General features: G+C 39.7%; 1 protein-coding gene across 1 annotated transcript in view; it reads right to left on the bottom strand.

Annotated features, from left to right (window-relative positions):
• LOC114358466 (tyrosine-protein kinase Abl-like) overlaps positions 1-21,511 on the bottom strand; it is a gene marked incomplete at its 3' end in the record, with an annotated part of 45,748 nt that overhangs the window by 21,785 nt on the left and 2,452 nt on the right. Inside the window, exons 4-7 of the mRNA XM_028312439.1 lie at positions 12,442-12,690; positions 9,063-9,134; positions 6,544-6,842; positions 3,079-3,355 (exon numbers count right to left, since the gene is read on the bottom strand). Coding sequence (XP_028168240.1) covers positions 3,079-3,355; positions 6,544-6,842; positions 9,063-9,134; positions 12,442-12,690 — 897 coding nt within the window. The remainder of the gene's footprint in view (positions 1-3,078; positions 3,356-6,543; positions 6,843-9,062; positions 9,135-12,441; positions 12,691-21,511) is intronic.

Here is a 21,511-nt window from a genome sequence, read left to right as displayed (position 1 = left end):
TTGCAATTTTGAATTATCAAACACATTGATAATCCGCTGAATTATCAAGTCAAGAAGAAAAAATGATTAAGATTTGTAAAAAAAACTTTTTCTAATCCGCAAGTCTTAAATAAGATCTAGTTATTTTTTTACTTTCAATTCATTGTTTAAAACGGATTTTTCTAGTTTTTTTTACCTAGATAATAAATCAAAACTAGATACCCTGCGACTACGTATTCGTAACATTTCAATTTGCAAAATTGAAAGAATATTGTGCAATCTCCCCTTCGCTTGGATATTCCCGCATTAGTTGATTGCATTAGTATTATACCTGCTATTTTAGTGTATTCTAAAGCCTTTGAATCCGTATCGATCGCTAGAATGACCCTTGACATTACGAAGTTATTATCTATCCATCTACAGAGTAAAATTAATAGTTTAAAAATCTAAAAACACACATTAGTTTAGAGTTCCTATGGCCATCTCACGGCTGAATCATCAGGACTCTGGACATCATCTAGCACTAAAGTGCTCGAAAAGACAAATCCAACGAACCAAAACTCGATGCGATTCTGCCGTTTCGTTTAGTAGTTCCTATGGTCACCTTCCAGTCCCATCATCAGACCAACTCGATGGTACCATAATATTGTATTGTGATCTAATCTACATCATGGTGATACAAGAATTAGTAGTGCGTGTAATTCAGATTCTTATCCATTACATACTTAGTTACATACACGACGACCTATTAAAACCGTGTTAAAATCAGTGTCCTATCTAGATAGTCTCAAATTATTATTTTTTACCTTGCAATAAAACAACATTGTGAATGTTTATAATACAGTTCTGTTTATTTCTGTTTGGCAACCAATAACTTCATATAAAATCTTGGGTATACCTACGCTTGTTTCGATTAATTAGTGCACAGCTAGTTTGGGATGGTAGGCTAATAACGAATAACACAATAATATGATATACGACATTAAATTACTCATACATTTTATGTGTAAACGCTATTCTTCTGTAGATTTTGTAGGGCAATACAAGCTGACGACGTCACTATTGGTTGGAAGATCCAACTCAATCGATTTTTTTACAGTTACAGTTATGAGCTACTACCACACTGGGCGGATTGCCGCGAATCCGCTTTGAAAACGCTTGCAAAACGCCGGTGTGGGAGGGCCCTTACAGTTGATAAAAAGAAAACTTACTGAGTTCTTAAGATCAGGGCGATTGTGTTCTTTAGAAAAGTTGTGCTGTGTACCCAAAGATTTGTTACTTACGATTTTCTTTTGATACAGTTGTTTACGTTTTACTATAGTTGATTCTACACTGTGTTAATTAGTTATTAAGTGATCAGAGCAATTAGTGCTATACTATGCTAAGTGGACGTCGGCGTAGGTAACTGCGTTAGGGTGATTAATCCATTAGCGCCGGTAAGTGGATCCCGAGATAATTAGCACATTAGATTACGTCCTGGGCACTAATTATACAGTGTGAGTCACGTTAAAGTGTACATATGAAAATAGATGAAACTAGACCTATTTTTATCGACAAAAAAGAGGTCAAAATATTTTTGAGATTTTTTTTTTATAGAATTTTTTTTCTTCCAATTACGTATTGTAAAGAAAACGTAATAACTTTGAAACTAAGCGGTATATCCTGATAAAATAAAAACAGTGATAATGCTAAATAACAGGCGATACTAAAAAAATACATAAAATACACAAAAATAGCCAACAAATAATAAAAAATGATACTTTTTTAAAAAAATCTGCTTAAAAATTCGTGTTTTTTTGGTTATTTGATAAATTTCTCCAAAAAATGCCCCTATAACAGGTGGTTTTTATTGTTTTGTATTATTCTCTATCGTATTACCTTTGTAAAACCAAAAATTGCATGTCTCTATCCCTATCACAACATTTGTTATGATTTACTATTTTTATTTTATCAGGATATACCTCTTAGTTTCAAAGTTATTACGATTTCTTTACAATAAGTACTTGAAAGGAAAAAAAATCTATAAAAAATTAAAAAAAAATCTAAAAAAAATTTTGACCACTTTTTTGTCGATAAAAATAGGTCTAGTTTCATCTATTTTCATATGTACACTTTAACGTGACTCACACTGTATTATAATTGAATCTGCGTTAATAGGGACTAAAACATGTCAGTGTATTAATAACGCTTAGTTGTGGTTTTCGTCACATTACTTAGAAATTGCAGGGTTGTATCTGAAACGTGCTCTATGGATATTTGCATTGATATCATCTAAAAATGTAAATGTACCTTCTACAGTAAGTACTTATGGGTACTAGAGGTTTCTTAATGCAATAGTTAAATACTACAGTAGCGATGAAACTGCGGATTAATATGAAATGCGTTCACCTTCCTTAAAATATTTATTTTGAGAGCTGAAACAAGTTATGTAGTTTTTAACTTTGCGAAGAGATAACTTTGAATCTATACTTCCTTTAGCGTAACTTAAATTAAAATGTCGTATCATACAGAACCCTTCGACAGATTCTTAATCCTGCCTGATGAAATATCGAGTGTCAAATCATCATCATCATCATCACTGCTGAACATAGGCCTCCCTCAATGCTTTCCAACCATGTTGCCCGGTTGGTAGCGGTTTGCGTACAGCGCCTTCCAGCTGCCTTTATGATGTCGTCGGTCCACCTTGTGGGTGGACGTCCCACGCTGCGTTTTTCGGTACGCGGCCTCCACTCCAGAACCTTGCTGTCCCATCAATCGCCAGTTCTGCGTACTATGCGCCCTGCCCATTGCCACTTCAGCTTCCTAATCCGTCGGCCTATGTCAGCGACTTAGTTCGTTACGAGTGTCAAATATTCGTATTCACAAACGAAGCTTGTTTAAGCGAATCAGCAAATCGAACGCACAGCGTTGAATTGAGCTCTGTGATTGGTTCGTGTGTCACCCTGTGCGTCCACACGCGCACACGCACTGGAAGACCTGATAGTAATGTTTGTGGACACGGGCGTTATTGACAAAAACGGAATCCATCGTTGAGAATCACACCACGCCATCTTGAACCTAGTATCAACATCCACAAAGATCACATTCATCTGTACTTACCTTCTCCAGCATATGATAGACGTCAGCCAGGTCCACCCCGGGGTAGGGCGACATGCCGTAGGTGGCGATCTCCCAGAGCAGGATCCCGAAGGCCCAGACGTCGGACTTGGTGCTGAAGGTGTTGTACGCCAGGCCTTCGGGGGCCGTCCACTTGATTGGGAACTTTGCGCCGGCGTGCGCGGTATAGGTGTCGTCACGCATCAGCCGCGCCAGGCCGAAGTCAGCCACTTTTACGAGGTGGTTCTCGCCGACGAGGCAGTTGCGGGCGGCCAGGTCTCTGTGGGACAAAATGTGGTATAACATTTGTTCTATAACCTAACTAGTCATGCGAATGAAAACGTCTGTCGGTAACAGGTTTTAAAACTCTCAGAACACGCTGCTGTTCTTAACAAAATACAAATGAGGGCTATCGTTTTTATACTTAACAGTTGGCACCCAATTGGCGATTGACAGGACCTTACTCTACAGTGGAGCCATCTTGATGAGTGCAAATGCGATAGTCCTCCTACCACTTTAGCACTCACCAGATGGTGCCACTGTCTTCGCTACTAGCAAGTGACAGGACCTTACTCTACAGTGGCGCAAACTGGTGAGCGCTATAACGATAGCCCTCATTATGTCTTGAAATTGTTTGGATACGACCTAAGCGATTCACCATGCATAGGAATTGGACCCTCTCCTAACGGGTCCTCCCGCTTCACTATAATGTGTGGTGAGCACCTTTAAGACTTGATTAACTAAGTATGAACTGAGCAAGCTTACACTGAGATTTTATCATCACCTAATGTCAGGTGCAATTAAAGAGAAATTGAGGATGTCACCTATTCATTACAAAATACACTGATAAAAGATGTAATGTAATGTGAAATCCTTAGAAAGCCTGTGATCGTGTGCTATGAACTTTTGTCATCTATAAAAGTCTCGCACATCGCTTTTTATTTTCATTTTCCGAGAGGATATTAATAAGCATCAGCTTACAACTAGGTCGTGCCGTCAGCTTTAAACTTAGTCCTCGTTAAGTATACACTGCCAGGCGTGTACTAGACAGGCTGTTTGGAATAAAACATGTGTTATAGACAGGCCCCGCACTGGTGAACAAGATAAACTAATAATGTCAAAGTTTTTGATATCATTAAGCAATATGTAGTTTGTCGAATACAAACTTCGCCGGCACAACTGGCACATCTCTCGCTCGCTCGCAAATAGATTGAATGAGTGAGAAATAGTCCAGATCAACACAGCCTATCTAGTCCTACATAGTTCCGTTCGTCTATCAACGGCAGCCTAGATCGGGACGCTTCCCGAAACGTGACGATCACGTAGAGCCTGTGACATTCTTGCTAACTGGGGCGCAGTGCGTCGCAGGAACACGAACGATAGGTTCTGAGAGTTACGCTGAATTTCCTGCTATCAGACGCAAGCGTGCGTCGCTGCAGTTATAACTATCTGGAACATTTTCTACGTAGTCAGCATACTGACCTAGTTTGTATTTACATGATATTAAAACCGGTGTGTAGCTCGTCCCTAGAGTGCCAAATCGCAATTTAAATTGACACAAAATAATTCCTTCTCTTCAAGTAGATCATGTCTATTGCAAATAGAATTATATCACCATGTAAGTTGTATCCACACGAGGAAAATAATACCTTTTTAACATCGATGAGATAATTATAATCCGAGTATTTCTGGACCTTAGGACATACATTAAATTGCGACAAAGGAAGAAATCTTATTGGTGTTGATTATGAAACAGTGGTTCTTCAGAGAACGTAGCACATTCCGAAGACGATCCGAGCATACAAGGAGGTTTTGTCCTAAACCTTTGCTAGATTTGTAATGACATAGAGAGAAATCCACTCCACGAGTGCACAAGAAAGGCTGCAGTGCGGGAAGAATGGCGACGGATTGTGAGGCTTGCCACACCTGGTGTGGCGACCACGACCACTCTGGCAAGAGTGTGTAGTGACAAAGAGAGAGAGAGAAATACACTGGTCATCACAAAAATCGACCCTCCCCCGACAAGCATTTTCAAACGTATGCATCCCCACTTCCCTCCAACATTGGTACCATTTGAAAGCCTAGTTCTAAACTTCATTTCATTAAAGGAAAAGTTTTTACCCCAAAAATGTGTAGAAGAATCCAGAGTCACTTCTTCAAAAAAATCTTCAAAGCCATAAAAGTTACGCTTGAGCCAACTTTTATGGCTATAAAACTGTTAAGTTGGGATTATTCGCTATCCATCTGTTAAAGAGGACACGTGAGATCATTATTTGGTTTTGTAACCATAAAAATTGGTCTAATTGATCCCAGAGGCACAGAATAAGTAATAGTACAGGTACAGAAGGATTACTCCGCAAGACGATTTAAATAAATGCGAGTCTTGCTGCGACGCGATACAGTGGAATTCAGCTCGCACAGCACTACGTACCTACAATTTTATTCACCTACAAGTTTTGTCTCTTTCTATCGCGTGCCTCTGAACTCTTCTTACGCTGTTAGGGTTGATGTCTAGTGAAAAAAATAATTAATCTACTTATATGTCATGAGGTACGTACCTCATAACACGTATGTATGTAAGTACGCATTCATTATGGAAAACCTTGGGAGAGGCCTTTGTCCAGCAGTGAACGTAATTTGGCTGAAACGAACGAACGCATTCTGAGCAGTAGTCATGGTAGGTTAGGTTCCTATACTATCCTAAGAATTGGGTATTTGACACCATTCGCCAATAATTCTAAACCACAACTTTTTTAAAAAGACACTTCTTTCTGTTCTTAAAAACTTAATTAATTTTTAATTACCTGTAAATTACGATTTTTGGTTGCATTAAAATTGTAAAAAGTAGTTTCATTGAGTTGATAAAATTGTGACGTCACATGCTAGTATCGCCGTACAAAATCTATGGGAGAGTGTCGTTTTGACAGTTTTAAAAAGTACGTCAATTGATTGGTGGTGTCAAATACCCTATTATTGATTACCTACATGGCCAACATACCTTTCAGCATCTTTGGGAAGCGAAAAAAAAGATAAATCCGGTAGATTTCTTTTCGAATTTAAACACCCGAACGCCGCACAATATTTCTTTCTCTTTATGTCCATTTTTAAATAATACTTCGATCATAGAATTAGGTACTACAACGCACGCCAGCGTCCTGACGGGTGCGCGCGTCGTGACACTCGACTGATATAATACCCGCCGGCGGGGCGCTTCGCTGTAGGTAATTATCGGATGTACCGCGCGGAGTGAGCCAGGCCTGCCAGAGGTGTCAAGTGTGTTTTTCAAGTCACATTTATGGTACCTAGTTGTTTATAAAAAAAAATGTGTTTAACTTTAAGTTTATTTATTGGGCTTTCAAATAACACCAATATTGTTGGGGCAAAATGATTGTGTCAGAAGTAAATCTTTAAAGTTCGCGTCGCTGAAGGTGCGATTTATTTGATGTTGAGTGTAGATAAATCACTTGCCGGTGAATGAAGGAGCGGCTCTCCAGGTGGCTCATTCCAGAGGCGATCTGAGTGGCCATATACATTAGCACCACGGCATCGGGGGCTGGCTCGCGGGCAGTGGCCGAGGCGGCCGAGCGCAGGTAGTCGAGCAGATTGCCGCGCGACATGAACTCCGTAATGATGTAGAACGGAGGCTCGCGGGTGCACACCCCGAGAAGCTGCACCAAGTTGGGGTGGCGCATCTCCTTCATGATGGCGGCTTCTTCGAGGAAGTCCTTCAGCGCCATCGTGTCGTCTTTCAGCGTCTTGACCGCCACCTGCAACGACGGTCCACGTGAGGAGGACACTTTGGGGCCTGTACCCCTATTACGAAAAACTTTCGAGTTCGCATCGCCATCTAAAGATTTACTATGAAAACTTAAACAGCGCCCAACGGTCGTAACGAGAACTAAAAACAAAAGCACGAAACATTATGTGAATTGCTTTCGTACAGAGATCGAATAGTTATCGTGAAGTAAAGTGAACTCAGTATGAGAAATTATAGCTTGTCACTTGTCTGCCGCTGTTAGGCGAAAGCTGTCCAAAATTACACATAATTTCTGAATATTTATTGATTGGTAAAATAATGGTTTTAAATAATTATATGATATGATGAAAAAAAGCTTCTAAAATACTCGATAAAAGGTCGTTGAACTTCGAGTTGATGTTAGTCAGTCGAAATCATGTCGAAAGTGTTTTGTGCCACCAAATAAAAGTGTAATAGTATCGAGTGCGATCGAATAGTAAGAAAATACGTTCTCGTCTCGAACTCGGAAAGATTTTCGTAATAAGGGTACTGATCCCGATTCAAGATATCGACACAGCATGATGTAGCTTATTATTAGAGAAAAAGAAGAAAACCGAACGACAATGACGATGACATGAATAAAATAACAATTTAAACTTTCACCTTCCATTACAATTTTATTATAATAGCGAATTCCGGGTCTCGATGCGACATTTATACATGATTACATACTTGCAGCTTGACGTTTCAGCTGGGTTGGAACTTCCAACCCAGCTTGGAAGTGGCTACAGCTCTGTTCACTCACGCGCAGACTGGTGCAGGACTATGCCCACCGCTGCTACTTCTGTGCAGCCATCTCGCCAGGATCCTCAGCTTATAAAACCCAACCAATGAAGGCATGCAGACATACTCATAGTTTGTATGTAAGTACTACATAAATGTCGCATTGATACCCGTAATTCTCTATTACAATTAAACAAACATAATCAAACATAAAACATATACTATTTGAAGTAGTTTAAATAAGATAATGATTTGATTTGACAAAAGGAATGATACAATTTAGTTTACATAGCGTAACCGTGGTTATAAGCATATATCGAAAAAGGTGTACTTTCTGGGAATTACAACACAAGCTTCATTTGATTTACTGGAAAACTTATCCATACATAACTATGCAAGAACAACTACAACAATTATTTACTATTCGATCTATGCTCATAAGTTAAACCAACATAGTTTTATTTATTTAGCATTACATTTGACAGTTAATTTAGCATTTGAACCAAAATGGTTTCAAGGATACAACAAAGATTTGCAATGAACTAAAGCCCGACTTCACAAAGTTGATCAAAAATTAATAACTTATCGGTAAAGAGTAGTGACTGTCATAGTCATAATAATTATAAGTGCTTTTACAGCAAAATGTAGTTCTAAAGTAACGAGGCTTTGGTCAATTGCTTAATTTTTTCGGAATCACAGTTTTTTACTGGGAGAGAAATAGGGTACCGGACACTATCCACAAATAAATTATTTATACAGTTAAGTTTTAAATGTGTGTATTTCTATACTAAGAAGAAACAGGGCTCTGACTGCTCATTAAAGTATATCCATCTAGTAAGGTAAGTAGTATCCAATTCCCTATTGTGTCAAAAAATAGTAAGTTTACAATATACTTAATTTGGATACAACAATACGCCGTTTCGGCGTTCTCCCCGTAGTACAGCACAATGGTGAAGCAAACACTTTGATTCCGAAACACATAGTCTACACGAATCATGGGCAGTGCTACCCGTCAGGTGAAGGGAGGCCTTCAGTGGTCAGCCCCCTAGACAAGTGGCAAACCGTGACAGTTCTAATATCGAAAGATGGTCGAAAGGTCCCGCGTTTTTGTATAGAGTTACGAGTTACATCGCTCCGTGAACGGTACGGCTAGCACGAAAAACTTTCGAGTTCGAATCGTTTGCGTATTCGAATCGCCATCAAAATATTTAGTACGAAAACTATAACAGTGCCCTTGTGAACGTGTCGTAAAGTGAACTTAGTATGAGATGTGGTTGCACGAAACTTATTTTGAGAGTCAAAATTGTCACGTTATAGTTTAATTCGAAGGTTGAGTATCGAATTTTGTCGAATACGCAAACGATTCGTTGACGAAAGTTGTTCATGTTAGAGGAACAGATTCGATTTTCGATTCGATCATAAAGTGCCACTTGTCTAGACCTACTGAAGACTCCATCACCAAGCTTACCACGTATCCGGGCTCCTCAGTGGTGGGCTTCGCTTCCTTCGCGCCCTTCTTGGTGGTCTTGGGCGGGGGGCACTGCAGAAATACTATTATTCTAATAACAAACTTACAAAACACTACGGCAACCAAGCCCTAACATTTTTTGATAGCCTCATCAGTCGTTCTTGCTGTAGCTAGCCTGGTCTGCGAGCACGTAGAATTTTGTCCAATGACTCCAAACTACCCATCCTTATAGCTCGCGTGTAATTATATTGCTGTCGCGACTGTGCGACGGGTGCCCGCAGTAAGTGTGCGAGCGCGACAGCAACATAATTACGCGGTAGCTTGGGGTCATTGGACAAAATTCTACATGCTCACAGACCGGGCTTTAGATCATTTACTTTTTAGCATAAATTATGGGATTGAAGCTAATGGCGGCGGGATGAGTCCACGTTATTTTATGAGACAAGGATATTATTGATTTACACTTATGATAAGCAGTGTCACGTTCCTCCCGATTGCATTTTTTCTGCTCTTCTCATAAACAGGGTGATCTTTACAACTGATTGAAATGTTAAGTGAAGATATCATCAAAATAACAATCGTGACAGAATCATTGACGACGAGAACTCCATCGTTATAATAAAAACTATATGTTATGTACACGTTCACACATCGCTTAATTTTAAGCAGATGTCTTCATTATTTGTAAAATATTTACAATCAAATGGACTAGTAAGTAATTAATGCCCGTTTTCACCATCAATCCTTAATTTTTAAGTGACCCCCATGAAAACAAAATGCCTGTTATGTGTTACCAAAAGGGTCACTTAAAATTAGGGATTGATGGTGAAAACGGGCATAAGTATATCAATATAGTAACGGCTAGATCTAGAACCATATTGATCTAACTGCCATTTTCATAATTGCTAATCTATAGGTTACATTCGTTCAGTTGCACGACGTCTTCAAAAAGGTGTAAGTGACTCGAATCACTATGCCTCTACGTTTGCTGAACTACTATGACTAAGTGGTATTGGGCCTGTGCACAGATGTGCCAATCGTCGCATACAGGATGCAAAAGAAAACTGGCAGTCTTTGAGACTTGGCTAGATAGATAAATAAATGATACATATTACATACAGTTTTATTACGGTAGCAAGTATCCTCATTTTTATAATGTGCATGTGGATTGAGTGATCCTTGCTTCAATCTTAACAAAAATCGAGGAAGTTTTACTTAAAATATGTTAAAACATTGCGATGAAGTTTAAAAATTTGTTAAACCTAAGATAAAAATGTTATGGCCAATAAATAGGAGCACTCATACCGCACGCTTTAAGAAAACGTCAACATGTTTATTTCAGAAAATAAAGCCTTTCCACTTCTTTTTATAGTATTGAAAAATTGTTAAGAATATGTTAAAACTATTAACAAATTCAGAAATTCCTTGCACGTCCCGTTCCAAAGTTATGACGATTATTTAGGATCACTCACACCGCACACGGGCCGTGTGAGTGCTCTTCAAAATAATGACTTTTTATTAATAAATACGTTTTATTTCTGTTGGGAAATGTGTGCAAACTGACGAGCGAATTTGTTAAAGAATAAGTGTGACAAAACTTAAAAGCTGAAGGAAGAAATTAACCTTTATTCTTTCCTCCAATATGCCGTGTGAGTGATCCTTACTTTTACCTCTATCTGCTCATATGTAGTTCGTAGGCAGACTGAGATAGTATCTAAAATTGTTAATTGTTTTTAACAATTATTTGGCATATATTTTGCTTTTATTAAGGTCATAATTTAAGAAATATCAGGCTTAGATGATTCCTAAAGGAAAATGTTGATTAGGGTACATATGATTTTTTATTTTGTGAGACTGTTCCGATTCGTCAGACGTGACAATGCAAAACCAATGCAATCTAATATGTAGTAGGTTTAGGGGCCTCCGCTAAAACTCGCGGGGGGCGTCCGTCGCCGCGGTCGGCAGTAGCGCGAGTTTTAGTGGTTTACCCCTACATCTTGAATGATAGAAATAAAGAAACATTACAATTGTTTATAGGATTGAATTCAAATTTGACTTGTAATATGAATTGAGAAAGATACTCACGGTTTTATTTAAATAAATTACAAATTTCTCAACAAAACTGTTTTTTTTTGGTTGGACTATAAAATACGATAAAATAATATTATTAAATCTCACATGTAAACTTCTGATGAATCGAAACAGTCTCTCAAAATAAAAAATCATACGTACCCTAATCAACATTTTCCTTTAGGAATCATCTAAGCCTGATATTTCTTAAATTATGACCTTAATAAAAGCAAAATATATGCCAAATAATTGTTAAAAACAATTAACAATTTTAGATACTATCTCAGTCTGCCTACGAACTACATATGAGCAGATAGAGGTAAAAGTAAGGATCACTCACACGGCATATTGGAGGAAAGAATAAAGGTTAATTTCTTCCTTCAGCTTTTAAGTTTTGTCACACTTATTCTTTAACAAATTCGCTCGTCAGTTTGCACACATTTCCCAACAGAAATAAAACGTATTTATTAATAAAAAGTCATTATTTTGAAGAGCACTCATACGGCCCGTGTGCGGTGTGAGTGATCCTAAATAATCGTCATAACTTTGGAACGGGACGTGCAAGGAATTTCTGAATTTGTTAATAGTTTTAACATATTCTTAACAATTTTTCAATACTATAAAAAGAAGTGGAAAGGCTTTATTTTCTGAAATAAACATGTTGACGTTTTCTTAAAGCGTGCGGTATGAGTGCTCCTATTTATTGGCCATAACATTTTTATCTTAGGTTTAACAAATTTTTAAACTTCATCGCAATGTTTTAACATATTTTAAGTAAAACTTCCTCGATTTTTGTTAAGATTGAAGCAAGGATCACTCAATCCACATGCACATATTTTTATACAACTTTTTGAGGATAAACGTAGACATGGTTCGTAGATCGGTAGTAATGTAAACACGCGAACTGATTATAATAACAATTTAAAACTGTTGTTCTCATACTTTTTGCAATACCTTAGCTGCTACAATTTTTATTACATAGCAAAACTTGATGTTTTTTCTATAAAATAAGACTTTTTATTAAAATAAAAACATATCCAATTCGGATTCAGTTTCAAAGCTTCCCCAGGCTGCTGAGTTTTCTTGTGCAACCTGTACACGTAACACTTCAAGCGTGTCATTCGCTCGGGTCCTTATGAGCGCTTTCACATTAGGGCGTTAGTAGCGCGACTGCAGCGGCGTTTTTATAATGTGAAGGCATGTATCCGCTGTCATATAGTGTGAAATTTTCGGCAGCGCGTTTGTAGCGCTGCTAAATCGCCTAAATGTGAAAGCGTTCAAACACTAGCACTTGCGAATCTGTACGTACCGTGATGTTGCAGCGCTTCCAGGTGGCCTCGTAAACGTCGCCGTACTGGCCGCCGCCGAGTTTGTGTTTCATGACGATGTCGGTGCGGTCGATCTCCCATTCGTCAGGCGGCGCGAGCGGGAACACAGTGGGCTTGTTCCGCTTCGGAGCCGGGTACAGCAGCTGGGTGATCAGCCCGTCGCCCAGCACCGAGTGGTGGTGGACCAGCTCGGCGAGCGTGCCGAACTTGGACTCGGATGTTACGTACACCTGACGGGGAATAAGCTTCATCAGACATCTGTGGCCTGATGAGGGCTATCGTTTTTATACTTAACAGTTGGCACCCCTGGCGATTGACAGGACCTTACTCTACAGTGGCGCCATCTTGATGAGTGCAAATGCGATAGTCCTCCTACCACTTTAGCGCTCACAAGTTGGTGCCACTGTCTTCGCTACTAGCAAGTGACAGGACCTTACTCTACTGTGGTGCTAACTGGTGAGCGCTAAAACGATAGCCCGTATTTTGTTGCTCATTCACGTATTTTGTAATCAAAATCCCACCAAAAACATTCTGTAAAAAACTAGCCAAGTCTCGATGGAGCTGCTTGTTTATCTCTAAAAAGTAATGAAATCTAGACAAAGTCGTGCCAAGTCTATGGTTCCTTACTGCGATTTCTTTATTATTATAGTTAATGTTGTGTGACTTGGCCGTTGAAGGGTGACAAAACCAGGTGCTCCATGACACCATTGCACCAATCTGTCGCCAGAACCGCTACCCATTGACGATGGAAAATTGCCACTTGGAAAACGTTGATTCAACAATAACCAGTCAATTGTAGGTTCAGTAAAATTATCTTAATAAAGATTGTTCAACGGCCAAGTCACACAACATTAACTATAATAATAAAGAAATCGCAGTAAGGAACCATAGACTTGGCACGACTTTGTCTAGATTTCATTACTTTTTAGAGATAAACAAGCAGCTCCATCGAGACTTTTTTTATAACATAACCTAAGCGAACCTTACAGTATAATAAACGAAATCAACGAAATGCAAATTACACAACATTCAACTTAATCGACGACTTTCTCTAGAAAGGAAAAAAATCTGGACACCGCTTGCTAGTGCTAGCGCCATCTAGCGGTGAGCGATACAGGCGAACACCACGGGGCCGGAGTAGTATTGATTATGAATGTGGTTACTCCAGATCTTCGATTTTCCTAGTTTTTATAGTTTTCCCTTTATGTGGCCATTAAACCCTAACTCTGTACCAAATTTCAGCCCTCTGAGTTAATGGGAAGTACTAGTTCTATTTTGATGATCATCAGTGAGTGAGTGAGTGAGTGAGTGTCGTAAATGCGAAACTTTGCTTTCGCTTAACTTCGGAACTAAATGACCTACAGACTTGAAATTTTGGATTTAAAGTATGTGATTATAGCTTACTAGATGACGAAAATTTCTGCGTTCTGGTCTTATCCAGAGGTTCTCAAATAGGGGCCTGAAAATGCGGCGAAATGGTTCCAGTAAAGGATGGTACGGCAGTGTTTGCTTCGCGCTCGACTTGTCGGGGGCACTGCCGTGCCCCCAGATGTCGGATAGGAAAAAAAGTACTTCTAAGTCCTATTGAAAAACAGTTTTAAATCCGTATTCACGATAGATCGATTACCTACTTCGATTTAATCACTGGCATTCGATTAAACCAAACATCAGAATAGGTGAATACCGCGAAGGATCGATCGAATACGCATAAAAAGGGAATCGAAACAAAATCGGGCGATGATACGTGAATACGAAAAGTGACTGCAGCGATCAAATCGCTTGCATGTCGTTGAAGTTTTGATACGTGAATTAGGCCACTGGTGGCAATGGTGAATCTTTAAACGAGACAAATTAACTATGCATGAATGTGTACTAGCCTCTATAGTTCTGAAAAATGCGCGTAAGGTCTGTAGTTAGATTTAAAACTGATAAGTTCTCCGTATCTATAAAATTAAAAACAAAACCGAGAAGATGATCTACTATAGCATCCTTTCTATTTAACTTTTTGATTCAGCAGCGCACAAAAGTGATTTATATTTTAACGAATTTCGCGCGAGTAGAGTCGCGTGCATAAGCTAGTCGGAATGCGGATTTTATTTACCGACCAACGTCAATATCGGCGAGCCTTCATTTCACGCCGATTCTGTGTTGTGGTTGACGTTAAAATCACAAACGAAATTCACAACAATCTGTGCACCGCCCACGCGAGTCTTGCCACGGGCACAATCAAAGTTTATAATTGAGCTATAAGGGCACGTTCCAACTATTCAACTAGGGGTTTTCTTATAACGATGCAATTTAAAAACGTACTTTGTTTCTCGCTGTTCGATTATGATAATAATGGACTGTTCCTATTACTTAGCGCTGATTGAAAGCACTTTTCTATGGCAACTAGAAGTATCCCAACTAATCCCAACTAATATTATAAATGCGAAAGTAACTCTGTCTGTCTGTCTGTCTGTCACGCTTTCCCGCTTAAACCTCGCAACCGATTTTGATGAAATTTGGCATAGAGATAGTTTGAGTCCCGGGAAAGAACATAGGATAGTTTTTATCCCGTTTTTGAAACAGGGACGCGCGCGATAAAGTTTTTCTGTGACAGACAAAATTCCACGCGGGCGAAGCCGCGGGCGGAAAGCTAGTAATAGTTATAAAACTTGAAGCACTTATCGGTTTTAATGCTAATGCACATCCAATTGAAGTGTAAACTTTGCAGGATTCGATTGCGAGCTTTTTAGTTTGAGCAGATCTAGATTTTTACTTCTGTGAACTATGACAGACAGAAGTATTGACGGCCAATATACGAGTAGCAGCGCTTGAAGGTCGATTTCTTCAGACTCATAAACTAATGGTGCATTTATTTTTATCCGCTATTACCTTTATAATGATTTTTAGCAGCTGAATTATGCACTAGCCTTTAAGCCTCGTTCAGGTGACAAACGTCGACGAGCGTTTTTCGAATGCACGCTGGTGACGTACGCAAAAAGGCTGGAAGAGTGGACGTCAAAGGCTTTTAAATTATAAATCTGTGCGATAAAGCGCGGTATGGTAAACCCAATCAAGCGGGGCTTGCACACAAAGGGTGCCACGGAATAAAAAAAAATAACGCGTAAAATTTATGGTTAAACAAACTTACCTTAAGTGAAGTTTGACCGTAATTATACGAGTCGCTGCATCCGAAGAGATTTTCATATTTACCAGGTAGTCCACTTCTCATTGTACTAGGCATCGAACATTTTAGAGCATACAATACAAAAAAGTACTTGTTATGACTCGATATCCGGCGGTAGTGGGGCACGCTAACGTCACACCCCTCCAACCGTCGAGTCGTCATTCATTTCAGAGTATGATTTCGCTAAAGTTAAGTAAGGGTAAGTTAANCCCAGATACGATTGCCTTAGACAATCGCACCACTGATCTTTCCATTGAGTGAGGTGTAGATCAAGAGCTTACCTCACGACTGATACTGTTGGCCATAGACTTATTACCACATTCGTCATTGAGTCCTAACCTCAGCGGTCTTGTAATAGCTACGTGATGGGCGTTTTACTCATCGTCTATAACTCATTGATGTTCCAATATTTATCCCTTAGTTGCGTCTTGCAACATCCACGGGAAGAGAGAGGGTGGTCCTATTCTATTCTGCTGACTGACCGTTTCACCTATTGTCGTTCTGCCTTTTTGTACCTATAGCCAGTAGGGCCACGAAGCAAGTTAATTGCAGCAAGAAGTCAGATTTACGCATACCGCAGCCTTAGCGTGACTTCTGACCGCTGTCACCTGCACCTCGAACCTAGAGGGGCTATTGTTCACCATGTGACCTACCTCTACTGCACGAAGGTACAACTGGAGTGCTGGTTTTTTACCTGTTATCATTCTGCCTTCTCGTGTCTATAGCCAGCAGGGCCACAAAGCAAGTGACTTGCAGCAGGAAGTCCACTAATAGAGCCATGGCCGCGTAGAGAGCGAAGGCTCGCACGGCCGGCATATCGGATAGGGCTCCTAGGAAGAAGCACACGCACTCGGATGCTGACGTCAGTAACATTGACGGGCCCACTTGACCCAGCCTGGAAAAAACAAATTGTGTTACGTTACGTATGTAATTGTTCGATTAAAATGTCTTATTATTCAACTTTAAATATGGAGGAAGACAATCCCGATATCTTCCTTTTTTTTCGTTTTCCTTCATCAAGGTAGATGCATATTTTATAGTCAACTCTAACATACTTTGAAGATTTTAAAATGCAACAAGACCGAGTAACATCATCATCGAACTTTAATTGCTCTAAAGCCCGGTCCGTGAGCACGTAGAATTTTGTCCAATGACCCCTAGCTACCCATCGTTAATTATATTGCTGTCGCGACTGTGCGACTGGCGATAGCGATAAGGATGGGTAGCTAGGGGTCATTGGACAAAATTCTACGTGCTCACGGTCCAGACTATAGTAATTTGTTGTTATTGCAAGTACAAAATGACCATAAACGTGGACCATAAATAACTAACAGGGTGTGATTACTTTCTTCAAAACCCAGCACAATATGTGTCCCTAATTTGAAATCAAAACCACTTACATAGTAGGTCTAAAACTTAACACCTACAGAAAGTATAAACAACTCACGTTCTCCCAATATGCTCAGCAACCGTCTCATCGGGCCGTCTACCCTCGCGCTGGTTGGTCTGCACGAGGATGAAGATATTATCCACACCCACAGCCAGTACCAAGAAGGGTATCACTTCCACTATGATAAGTGTGGCTGGGACGCCGGCGAAACCGAATAAGCCCACTGAACAGACGACCGATGCTAGGACGATGAGGACACCTGGAAGGAAGGTTGTGGTTTAATATTGGTGCTGTTATTGCGTGTTGTTATAGTCTGGTCTGTGAGCACGTAGAATTTTGTCCAATGACCCCAAGCCATTCTTATCGTTCGCGAGTAAATTATATTGCTGCCGCGACGGTGCGACGGGCGCCCGCAGTGAGTGTTCGAGCGCGACAGCAACATATTTACTCGCGAGCGATAAGGATGGGTAGCTTGGGGTCATTGGACAAAATTCTACGTGCTCACAGACCAGGCTTTAGATAGACTGTAGAGTAAATAAGCAAGTAAGTGTAAATAAATAAAATTGACCGCAAAATATTGCATAAGGTCTATATTATTCTGTTAGATAGCGGTATATCAAGCTAAAGATTTTGGCGTGTTTTATAGCTGTAATAAGAGACGTCTTTGTCTATGATCAACTAAATGTATTCATCTATCAATTCAACTTGCTTGAATCCTCAAGCGAAAGTCTCTATAACACCCTACTAAATACGAAATCTCGAAAGCTGTTTGAAATAATTTATTTTAATGCTAGAACTTGGCAACGTATACATACGTCAGCTAAGAACGATTTTTGCGACTAACATGAAGAGACTAGGAAAAGTGAATCTGAAAATATGAGTCTATCATGAAAAAATATTTTGTGGAAATCATTGGGGGGGGCCTATGTTCAGCAGTGGACGTCCTATGGCTGAAAATGATGATGATGATAAAAATTATAATAAATATTGAAGACTCACCTCCAATACCCAAAGTGACCTTGCTGTCAATAAGCAACCTCGAGAAGCTAGTGAACCTGCCGAGCGAGATAGCGATATATGCGAACATTATGAAGTAAGAGACGAGTATAGTCGACACGTCCGACTGCGATTCTCTGTCCAATTCATCCTCGATCGACCGTTCGGATGTGTACGCTATGTCCATGTACGAAGGCATATTATTCTCTGTATAGTTCTTCATGTATGCGATGAATTCCTTTTCCCACTCCAGAGCGGGTTTCAGCTGAAAGACAGTTTATTGATTTAATATCACGTTTGGTATTTGCCATTTCTCATAACTATGAGTAAGTTATTTAGGATATTACTGTTACTATTTTGAAAGTTGAGAAAACCAACAGTAGCTGCAATCTATTGCAGTATTTCCAAATTATCTAAAACAATAGTCTATTAAGTCAATTCACAATCATAGAAAAATTTGCATCGATAGTAATTGTAATGTAAAATTACAGACAAAATCGATAATATTGCCATTATCAACAATGCTTGTCGACGATTCAACGCCTTTTTGCAGCGTTGTGTACCCAACTAAGAGACGATACGTAGCGATTGTGAAATTGAATCAATCACGAATGTAAATCTAGGGCAGGTTTGCTCACAAGCCTAGACGCAGACCACTAACTTTTAGTTGGCCGATAGTTGGGCCCGATTTTAATTTGTATGAAGAATCGACCGATATGAAATCGGTGTAATGTGCGCATTTTCATGTATGTCCATATTGTTTAACAGCTAACAACTAAAAGTCGGTGGTCTGCGTCTATGCTAAAACTCTACTACAACATCGAAGTCAACCGGCAATCTGACTATACATACTCGTGCATCACTAAAGCCCGGTCCGTGAGCACGTAGAATTTTGTCCAATGACCCCTAGCTACCCATCCTTATCGCTCGAGCGTAATTAAGTTGTTATCGCGCTCGCACACTTTTTTTCGCACACTGCGGGTGCCAGTCGCACAGTCGCGACAGCAATATAATTACGCGCGAGCGATAAGGATGGGTAGCTAGGGGTCATTGGATAAAATTCTACGTGCTCACGGACCAGACTATAGTCGCTTACCTTGGCCTTATCGTGTCGGTTGTTGACCAGCAGCGTGATAATAAGCGACTGCGCCTCGTGGAATCTCGAGCGCGGCGTGAGCGGCTCACCCGGCGCGAGGAAGCCGCCGAGAGCCACCGCCGGCAGCGCCGGACCGCCGTACGGAGCCAGGCATAGGTACGGGTTGCTGTGACAAAATAGCACTTATTACTACATACGATAACACATTATTTAGCCTAATGGGAATCTGTACATCGCTAGACGGATGTGTCCTGATCCTTCTATCTTACTCATTTCTGACGCGTTATGTTTTGTGAGCGTGAGAGTCACAAGAATCAAGTCTATTCCCACCTCTCGTTGCCACCGCTGCAACTCTTGAGTAGACAGGATCTAAACATAAAAAGCATAAAAACCCAACCAGGTAGGGTCACGTTTGTCACGGGGGAGAGTTAAACTGTCATTAGAGTCTCATCATTGGTAGTGGGCGGGGCACATAAGTCATCGAACTTAAGGTAAAACTTGAGGAAAAGTGCTAAAGTCGCAACCACGCACTAGAAGATGTAACTCGAGGCACCAACAACCTGTTGAAAGTTACAATAAAGCGACTGGATGCGGGCAGCGCAGGACGGGTCACCCCACCTATGCACTCAAAGGCTTTAGCCTCCTATAAACACCGTAGGCCGCATACAGCGTCACAACTCACATCGTAGGCCGCGTGACAAACGCACCCGGCGTATAGCGTTTAATAGGAGATCGTAGCCGTTGTCTGTTTTGTACAGTGACGTCACTCACTTGGTGCACGAGATGACGCGGTCCAGGTACTTGTTGTCGTCCAGGTCCTGCAGCAGCTCGTCGGCGTCGTTGCCCCACCAGCCCCAGACCTGAGGCGCGAGGCGGCTCTCCTGTGTCGATGCCTAGTACAATGAGAAGTGGACTACCTGGTAAATATGAAAATCTCGAGGATGCAGCGACGAAGTATAATTTTCCCATTGCACTGAAAAAAATGTTTGGTTACTGCTTACACAACAAAAGTGACCACCGAACACTTTGGTTATGAGGAACAAAATGTTGCGTAAATTAAACAAATAATTTTGTAGGAGTTAGACTTAGTTTGGTTATAGTTAACACTTAGTTCCGGTGGTAACTTTTGTTGTGTAAGCAGTAACCAAACATTTTTTTCAGTGTGCGTATTTTTCTGAAAATTGTAGATACTTATGTATCTATCTACTATGCTATTTTAGAGCTGCATATTTTTTTAATAGAGAGACAAATGAACGAAATGAAGTTATAAAACATTAAATCGACACCTCATTAGCACAATCGGCTATTGTTTGTTCGTATTAGAAAGATGTTCTACGGCGCGTCGCCTACACGAGTTCCCTCATCATGCGACCTCTAACCGCCTGCAAACTTTGCAGGAGTTTGACCAACTACCTTCAGTTCATGCGTCACACCGCGAATTGTTTACAAGAGAAACTTGTGGATAACACCAATTATTTAGATACGGGATGCGAACACGCGAACTCGATTCTAATTCGATAATTATGCTCTCATTTACAACTCCGATCCGATTATTGGTAAAAACAGCATCGATAATTAATTGAAATTTGCTAATTGATTGTTTTACAAAATATTTTATTACCGATCTGTGTAGATTTTAGTTTGTACACAGATACAAATACGTGAATATTTTTTTACAAACATCCCGCATGTTATTCCACATAAAAGTTATGTAGGTACTTATCTATGTATGGTTTACGTAAAATTAGTTCTGTTTGAGGAACTAATAATTAGGAAGGCAAATATGATTTCAACGCAAGAAAATTTGTTTCTTTTATTAAATGATCAAATTACACGAAAATGTGGAAAACAAAAAAGTCTGAAGTCCAGCATTCACGCAAGACCATTAAAACAGTTTTGTCAATTTTAAACGAAATATCTGACTGATTCCTACTTAATTCACCTTTATTCAAATAAATAATTCCACTCTGAATCGAATTCTATGAAGTTCATTCATTGTGTGAAATAACAATACGCTTTTTATTGATAAATTCATATTTACCAAAACCATAAAAAATGTTTTACATTCAGGGTAAAATTACTCAGAACGAAATAATTGCACTGCAAATGTTTTTTCAATAACAGCACTGATACTGAAACCCGACAAAATAACAGTTGGTATTTAAAGCGAAATTCCATTTGAATAAGGGATTGAATACTTTCATTCCATTTTACGTATTTTACATTTTATTTCTCGTCCCGGAATTTACAGAATAACTAGTTCGCGCGCGAATCAAGCCACGGGCGACGGATTTTAAATCAAATAGTAAAAGTTAAATATTATTTTTATTTAACTTTCAAAACAAAGCAAAATACACTGGTCATCATAAAAATCGACCCTCCCGCGACAAGCACTTT

Source organism: Ostrinia furnacalis, unplaced genomic scaffold (genome assembly GCF_004193835.3).
Source record: "Ostrinia furnacalis isolate ACB-3 unplaced genomic scaffold, ASM419383v2 OfSCF3958, whole genome shotgun sequence".
NCBI lineage: Eukaryota > Metazoa > Arthropoda > Insecta > Lepidoptera > Crambidae > Ostrinia > Ostrinia furnacalis.
Note: the sequence above shows the minus strand (reverse complement) of the source record. Positions and strands in the feature narration are given on the sequence as shown.